Source organism: Enoplosus armatus, chromosome 11 (assembly GCF_043641665.1).
Source record: "Enoplosus armatus isolate fEnoArm2 chromosome 11, fEnoArm2.hap1, whole genome shotgun sequence".
NCBI classification, from domain to species: Eukaryota; Metazoa; Chordata; class Actinopteri; order Centrarchiformes; family Enoplosidae; genus Enoplosus; species Enoplosus armatus.
The window spans coordinates 2,570,069-2,579,047 of record NC_092190.1 but is presented as its reverse complement, the minus strand read 5'-3'; the positions used below and the strand labels follow the sequence as shown (position 1 = coordinate 2,579,047).

Here is an 8,979-nt window from a genome sequence, read left to right as displayed (position 1 = left end):
CAGTAGCATGACTGTGCTGCGCTGTGCAGGAGAACTGATCTAATTAGCTGAGATAGAGGTTGATGTTTGTCAGACTGCTGTGGAAGACAGCCAGACTTCTTCCAGCTCACAGTCCTGCAGGCTGTATGTTATATCACAAAACCAGTCGGATGTTTTATAAAATGTCGACACAAGGCAATCACAAATAGCAAATGCCAATCTAAGGCTTACATATTCTTTTTATTAGAATGACAATAGTAGCTTGAATAACACTATACAATACTGCAATACTTGTACTTGAATATTTCCATTTTATGCGATTTTGTACTTCTAATTCATCACATTTCATAGGCAAATACTGGGTAATACTATAATATCATATCAAGCTTACAAGCAGGCAACGGGATGACAGCCTGAACAGTCCAACACGTCCGAGAGGGCACGACAGGTGAGCAGATCAGGAGCAGGCAACAGGTCAAAACACAAGGACAGGTAACAAGGAAGCAGGAACAGGATCAGGTACAGGTTTGGGTACAGATTGCCGGAAAGCAAAGGCGAAAGCAACATTGACACATAGAGAATGACAACGAAGGGGTCTGGAGAGGTGGAAATGTGAAATGAATCCCATGAATCTCACTACTTCCTCCATCATGAGTTTGTTGGTGGCAGTGGACTGTCATAATCCCATCAGCCCATTTGGATATTGACAGGACGTCCATATTACCGGCCTCTGGTGCAGCGTGAGGTCTCAATAGGGGCCCAACAGTAACTTTTTGCCCAGGGGTCTCATAACAGGTTAATCTGGCCGTGAAGTCTCCACCACAATAACCAGTAATAACCAGATCCACCAGTAAGTAAGTATACAGACGAGTTACTCAAGAATCAATGAAATCAGACAAAATAGTAGCCTAAGTAACCTAATGAGAATTGAAGGGGACATGACTGATAATGAACCACAGTAGAAGTAATTCTGTGCTCTGAAATATCAAATAAATTAATAAATAAACATCTGATGTTTCGTGATTCCCACAAAATGTGCAGTAAATATTGTATTTTTGTGACCATTTTTGTAGAGATAAATACATAAAAATGAATAAAAAATAAATAAATACACCGTTAAATAAAGCAGCATATCTCGGACCAATCAGCGAGCCGTGTTTGCAGATCCTCGCCCAGACAAATCACGCCCCTCCTGCTGTGTGGGCTTATCTGATTGGCGGTTAGGGCTTCCTCTCATCTCTGATTGGCTAATATTTTGTCAGCGAGCTCGGGACGTGGAAGCCGGGTACCTGCCGCTCCCCTACCAGCCTGAACCTCTTTCAGCTCAGTTAACCTGTTAGTCCGGGACAGGACATCATTCCGCCTCCTCACCTCGTCGCTCACTGTGTCGCCGACCTTTAAACTACACAAGGTAGGAGTTTGTAACGTGTAAAGGAACTGTGTTTACTGCAGAACCAAGTAATGGCGACGTTATCTGATTTGACATCTGCTCATTGTGCTGCTACAGTGGTTAGCCACAGTCAGCCTAGAAACCGGTGGACATAGCATGAATGAAGCTAGCATGACTTATTTTTTTTTTTTTTGTGTGTGTTCGAGTAAAAAGCGTTCAACCTAATTTCACTTTTGGGGGCTTTTCTTGAAAGGAAGTCGTGTGAACGGCAGCCCGACTGCAAGATGGACATCAAGGCCCATAGTGTTAGCAAACTCCTTCCTGTCTTCGTGTCTTATAAGTTACCGTGCTGTCATTTACCATTTATGACATTTATCCAAAACGTTACTCTCTGTGTCAGCTGTTTGAATTCCTGGTCCGGCCTGCTGACAGACAGGCTGCCTGTGGCTATCTCTGCAGTCTCCTCCCCATCATGCGATGATCAGGTTGTCTGCTTGTGTAACTTTTGGGGAAGGTCCTGTAATCCCCCCCCCCCCCCCCCCCCAGAAGAAGAAGAACAACTGTCTTTGAAACCATCATAACTGTCATGCAAACCCAATAATCAAAATCCATACATGCAAACATCACATACCTTTTCATAGAAGTGAAGTTACTTCTACTTATGTTTTGTTTAATCACTTAACAATTTACTTTATAACGCCACAAAAGAGTGAAACAAGTATCTATCTTCAAATATTTTAGTTTGTCACACCAAGAGTAAAACACAGTTAAATATTACTGTGATAAACACAATAAAGTAGCAACCAGCAGATAAAACACTGCTAACGCTGCCCCCGTCCTTGTTCTCTCCTTACCCCGTCTCTCTTATTGTCCCTCTCCTTTGATTTTATTATTTTTTTTATCATTCTCCTAAATGTCTGTTCACATGGTCCCTGTGTCCTCCACCAGGCTCTAAGATGTCTCCGAAGATCAAGGCCGGCTCTGTTGTGGAGATGCAGGGAGATGAAATGACTCGAGTCATCTGGGAGCTCATCAAGGAGAAACTCATCTTCCCGTACCTGGAGCTCGACCTGCACAGGTGAGGACGCCTCAGTATGAAGAGCATAGGGCATGGGGGGGGGCACTGTGGATCAGCTCCGTCTTTTAATCACTACCTTTGAAACGTGCAGGACTTTCTGTCACCGCGACCACCTGGATTTTTGAAATATCTGCCGATTGTATCATATTATATAACGTGCATTCATTAAATAGGTATTACGATACTGATAACTGTTGGTTCGTCTTTCTAAACATTTTACAGAGAAATCCCCCAAAATCACTGAGTGACTTTTTTTTTGCCTCAGATAAGTGACCCTGGAGATCACCTGTCAAATACTTTTCAAGTAATTATTGGCCATTTACAACCCTAAGCAACTGGAACATCCGTTTCTTCATATGACCTTACTCCTCCTCTTATCTCTTGCGTGGACTTTGTTCAGAGTTGTATGTTATTTGCATGACCTGCTGTGCGAGGTTCAAGTCATATTCCCATCCCTCATAATGAATCCAATCTTCATACTTGGGGGCAGCCAGCACTTTGAACTTTAGCTTCCTTTTTCAAATAGGGTCGATAGATGTTTTACAGTATTTTCCTCATCACTTCTTGCATTGCATCGTAAAAGTTAATGATTTATTGTGCAACGGGCATTGGAAGTGCAAGTTTGATTCAATGTGGTGTAATAATTACTCTGTTGGAATAACAATTTGTCAGTAAGCGGGACTGTCATAGATCAGGCCACTGGAAAGACAAACCATAACCCACTGGGCGCTGACACCTCCTCTGGATATTTTGTTGAACAGATAAATCACATTTTAAACTTTAAACACACTTGCAGGGAAATTTGAATGTAATCGCAGACACGAAAAGGGTAAACATATGTCATGTGTGCATCCCTTGAAGGGCACAGATTAAAGCCTGCCCAGGGTTTCTTGCTGCCCGATGAATGCATCAGCCCGTTGAGTCAGTGATACAGGTTGAACAGGCACATGACCTCACAATCAACCAAGAACAAATCAGGTTTTAGCCACATTCTTGTTAACCCTGAAATAGTTTGAAAGCTTTCCATGGCGCTCTCATTCCTCAGTGGTATGTAAGTGTTGTTCGGCGCATTAATGTTGTGGTTGTCTCGGCTTTCGGGGGAAGGGAAGGAAGAAAGTGGGTAAAAGGTCATAGCTGCTTTCAAACAATGCCAGTGGGTGCACGAGAAAGCACATCGGCTAATACTTGAAGGGAGTGATAAGCACACATCTACTTTTCGGACAGAGTACACTTCCCCCCTCTCGCTTCCTCATGCACAAGTGTAACAGTTGATTCCTTGTTTCCTTTGTCTTTGTGTTGCCGGCTGGTTTTGCAGATCTGCGTCTCACTGAGGCATAGAGAGAAGAGCAGAGTGGGAAGTGGGTTTGGAGGTTAATGGCTATTCTTGATGCAAACACTGTGTCAGGTCTTGCAAGTAATATAATCAGCCGAGATGTGATATAAGTGGAACAAAGCCCTGGCAGCATTTTGAGTTATTCCTCAAGCTGGAAGCCAGCTCACACTCTCGTTCGCTACTCATTAATGTCGTTCATGTCCTTTTGACACAGTGATTACGTTTCACAGGCCTTCTACTTTAACATTCACAGACTAGCTTCCAGCCAACTAAAACAGTGGCATGTGTTCACTTTTAGTGCTTTGTTCCGTTGTGCTCCGGGGTTTCTGTGCAATGGCGTGTACTGAAGCGAGAGTAATCACTGCTCCTCTTGAAATAGAGTGCTTTTGTTTATGGCGTCCGATGCCTCTGTTGTTGAGATTATAAACGGTCTCCGTGTCTGTTTGGGCGCTCCTTCTCCCTTACACCTCTGCTCACTCTCACACCTGCAAGCACACAGATAGAAACAGCTACGTATATGAATCTTTTTGAGTACTGACCGAAATATGTCTGTTTGCAAAAAAGTGTCACAGCTGCCAGTGAATATTTGCTTAGATCTTAGATCAGATATTTCCAGATCTAAATTAAGAAACAGGGAACTTTTGTAACTTTTGACAATCTTTTACTCAGGCATGTTTATTCTGCTCAAACTAAGTACTGAAAGGTATTGTTTTGGTATCTGTAGGGAAAATTAGGAATTCTATTGGCACAGATATAGAACATTTCACCACATTTCCAGCACATTATGGATGCATGTGTTGTCCATTTCTTCAGTACTGTTAATTCAAACTCTATTGTCTTTGTCTCGTCCTGCAAAGCTATGACCTCGGTATGGAGAACCGAGATCTAACGGACGACCGGGTGACGGTTGAGGCGGCGGAGGCAGTCCAGCGTTACAACGTGGGCATCAAGTGTGCCACCATCACGCCAGATGAGAAGCGCGTGGAGGAGTTCAAGCTCAAGCAGATGTGGCGCTCGCCCAACGGCACCATCCGTAACATCCTAGGAGGCACGGTGTTCAGGGAGGCCATCATCTGCAAGAACATCCCCCGCCTGGTGCCCGGCTGGGTCAAGCCCATCATCATTGGCAGGCATGCCCATGGAGATCAGGTACCCTATTGGCTCGCAAGGAGTTAGTTGGCCAATTTGCTCCGTTGGTGATGTATGAAGAGTACTCACGGAAAATTTGGAAAGATGCTTGTTGGGCTGAGACCAAACGTCTGTCCATTTTAAGCCCCAAAGTTGTGCCAAAAGATACAGTGAGGCTTCATCGGCTGTTTTCTGTGTTCAAATTGTATTATGGTTGAAGTTTCAGTATTTAAAAGGGAAACCTAAAAATATTTACCCCTTGACTTTGACAAATCCTGGTCAAAAATCCTGGTTGAAATAATCCTGATTTGAATGGAACTAAAACTGCAGGACTACAGCTAAAAGGAGCAACAGTAACTGTGTAGCAATCACGCGAGAGTCTTTATCTATGTGCACAGAAACTCCCTTATTATCGAACAAAACCGCTACTGTTACTGAAGCATCATTTCCAGCAAACCTCTGCGACGAGCTGACTAATGGCGTGCTGTCACCTCATGGTGTGTGATCTCAGCGCGTTAAGCTTGAAGGGTTATCAGGAGAGACTCGGCCAGTAATCATATTTCATCAGCTGTCCTTTGGACCATCATGAAGGCTACTACCTGTACAGCCCGGACAAGTTGCAGCAAGCCACAGAAATAAATCATAGCTTAGCTGGTGGCGCTGTGCCAAAGTCAACAATTCTCCCCTCAGAGGAGAGGAATCCAGGTGAAGTGTCAAATGGCTGCGAGTTACATAATATTCCATAGATGTCAGAGGTATACATATTATATACTCTGCTGACATACTGTGTCGCATAAAACCCCCCGGTGATGACAGCCTAGTCCTGCAGAGGTGTTTATGGCTTGACCTAACACCATTCATAGGGCAAGGTTCACACCTCTCAAAGGCCGTCGCTAATGGTGTAGTGTTGTCAAACAGCTTTGTTGCTTTCTAGCATTAACCTCTTGTCTCTCTCAACGTGCCCCCCCCCCCCCCCACACACACAGTACAAAGCCACAGACTTCGTGGTGCCCGGGCCTGGTAAAGTGGAGATGACCTACACGCCCACAAAAGGAGAGCCAGTTAAATTTGTCATCCATGAGTTTCAGGGTAAGAACACAGCCAGCCTACTGTGCGATCCAAACCCCTCACCACATGTGAAAGGTCCGGTAACTCAGGCCAGGTAGAAAAGCGTGCCAGGCAAGATACCTAACGATTGTGTCAGCTTACTTTTTGTATCATAGATACACATGTCTCAGGTGCGCACATATACACACATCAGTCTTAAATCAAGTCAGTATAACTAAGCTGGCACTGGCACCAGAGAAAAGCTTTTACAAGCACATTTTCTATTGTGCTCACTTTGTAAATGGGAGCATATAAGATATGGCTTATCTATTTATTTAAATTCTGTTGTAACTGTTCACCTGTTGCGGCTTTATCTCTCAAAACCAAACACTGAACTGAAGTAGATTAGAGAAGGCTGAGTCATGACAACCAGCAACGGGGATTTCTTTTCAAGGCCTTCAAGTTTGAAAGAAACATTGTTTGACTGCTCATTCTGTCATACTATACTGTATACGTGCATCTGTATATGATGGTGCTGCTCAGCGAAGGGGAATGTACTTAATGTGTTTTTTTTTTTTTCTTTGTGTCTGTCCAGGCACAGGTGGTGTAGCCATGGGGATGTACAATACAGATAAGTCCATCAGGGACTTCGCCCACAGCTCGTTCCAGATGGCTCTGTCCAAAAGCTGGGCTCTCTATCTCAGCACCAAGAACACCATCCTGAAGAAGTATGACGGTCGCTTCAAAGACATCTTCCAGGAGATCTACGAGAAGTAAGGACCTTCAAATCCACGCAAACACGTGCAAAAGAACTCTCCTTCGCACAAACACACACACACACTTTTATACCTGACGTAGATCATAACTTAAGAGGCATTGTCCACCTTCTTGTGTGTTCAGAGAATACCGTGCTCAGTTTGAGGCCAAAGGCATCTGGTATGAGCACCGTCTGATAGATGACATGGTGGCCCAGGCCATGAAATCTGAGGGAGGCTTCATTTGGGCCTGCAAGAACTACGATGGAGACGTGCAGTCTGACTCTGTGGCACAAGGTCGGTGGAAACAACACATTTCCATTCAGATGTGAAGAACTGTGTAGAAAACGTACCTACTGGAGGGTTAGGGTTTGCTGATTCTGCCATCTCGGGTTCAAAGATTTCCTGTTGTTTATGTGGGGTTGTGTGTTTCAGGTTACGGCTCCCTGGGTATGATGACCAGTGTGCTTATCTGTCCTGATGGACGGACCGTGGAGTCTGAGGCCGCCCACGGCACGGTGACTCGCCACTACAGACAACACCAGCAGGGGAAAGAGACCTCCACCAATCCCATAGGTAACAAATGATGCATAGCTCTTACTTTGCGTAACTACCCAAACATAACCCCGAAAAAAAACAAAGATTCTGTTAATGTAAACTTTGTTTATATTGTGTACATTGTGTGTAATATACTGCATATGGGCTCATGTACTAAATCCTGTCCTTGCACTGGGTGTTCGTGGGCTGCAGCCTCCATCTTTGCATGGACTCGGGGCCTGCTCCACCGGGCAAAGCTGGACAACAACGCCGAGCTGCGAGTGTTCTCTGAGGCGCTGGAGGCTGTTTGCATCGAGACCATCGAGGCTGGTTTCATGACCAAGGATCTGGCGATCTGCATCAAAGGCCTGCCAAAGTTAGTTTCTGCATTATCTAAGACTGTGTGTGCCGTGTTCTTTGTCTCCACCATGTCTTCCTCAGTGTTGTTTGATTTGTATTATTTCACTTCATCAAGGCTGAGATGGCAGCGTTCGCACATACTGCTGTATATGCACTGGAAACCCAGCAGTTAAGTTGAAGTATAATTCTCCTCTCTCTCCTGTTTGCAGGGTGACTCGTGCTGACTACTTGAACACCTTTGAGTTCCTGGACAAGCTGGCAGAGAACCTGAAGATTAAGCTAGCCAGCCCACCCAAACTGTGATCGCACTCCCCCCCCCCACAGCCTCAGCAGTTAAACACACACACACACACACATTCAAACACACACGCACACACACACACATCTATACAGCTACTGGAAGTAACACTGGAGCAGGGAGGATGTGCCCAGGACTCCAGGAGATCTATGGACTGAAGTCATTCCCTAACTGGAGTTCTGATTATGTTGGGTGCCTTGTCCAGAAGGCCGCAGAATGGGGGCCGTCATCTCCTCTAATGCATCACTAGTAGACGGCCATACTTGTGACGGTGAAAACACGTGAAACATTAACAGTCTCCAGGACTGGCACTGGGCGAGTGGCCTGATGGCTCAGTGACCTTGTTTAACCTAATTGCACTAGGTCCCCTGAAGTGAGTGAGCGGGTGTCTGTGTGTTGTCAGTATTTGTCGGTGATCTGTGCTAGACGGGACAGGATCTGTCTGAAGGAGCGCCTCGACCCTCACTGCCTTATTCGTTTTGTGTCAAAGTTACCGTTCGATTCTGTAGTGTCTTAACAATACCTCAGGCAACATTATCGCTTTTAGTCCCAGTTACAAACCACAGCAGTGGCTCTGTCAGCCTGCATTTCACTCATGAAACTTGCATACCGTGCAATTTTACTGTTAAGCTGCACGAAACACATGATAATATATGGACTGACCGTCATTCAAAACAAAGTCGTCTGACTCTTCTTACACAATTCGTAAAAAACAAATCCAATCCATTGCTTTTAGATTTTGTACTCTTATTAACTTTACCAGTCAACAGTGCGTATTCTGCCAAAAAATTCGCCATTAAGTTGTTCATCTGTTGGTTTGTAATCAATGTTATGCCCGTTGTCCTAACAACAATAATAATAATAATAATAATGATAATAATAATGATATGATGACTCAAAATAAATGAGTTTTTGAAGAAACATGGGTGTCATTCTTTGAGCAGCATTGGATTGATTTTATGATGCCACAGTTGAAAAAAAAAATAAAAAATGTATTATGAAGTGTGTGTGCTGATGTCATTTAGGGCTGAAAATAAGTATCAATTTAACTGCTGATAATTCTTCCTCAAGTTA

General features: G+C 44.3%; 1 protein-coding gene across 1 annotated transcript; it reads left to right on the top strand.

Annotated features, from left to right (window-relative positions):
* The first annotated feature begins 1,271 nt into the window (after nt 1-1,271).
* idh1 (isocitrate dehydrogenase (NADP(+)) 1) lies at nt 1,272-8,858 on the top strand. Its single transcript, XM_070914184.1, has 9 exons — nt 1,272-1,390; nt 2,318-2,447; nt 4,638-4,929; nt 5,895-5,997; nt 6,551-6,728; nt 6,856-7,007; nt 7,146-7,286; nt 7,461-7,623; nt 7,817-8,858. Exons 2-9 carry the CDS (start codon nt 2,326-2,328, stop codon nt 7,908-7,910), a joined length of 1,245 nt encoding a protein of 414 aa, XP_070770285.1. The 5' UTR covers nt 1,272-1,390; nt 2,318-2,325; the 3' UTR covers nt 7,911-8,858.
* The last annotated feature ends 121 nt before the right edge of the window (nt 8,859-8,979 follow it).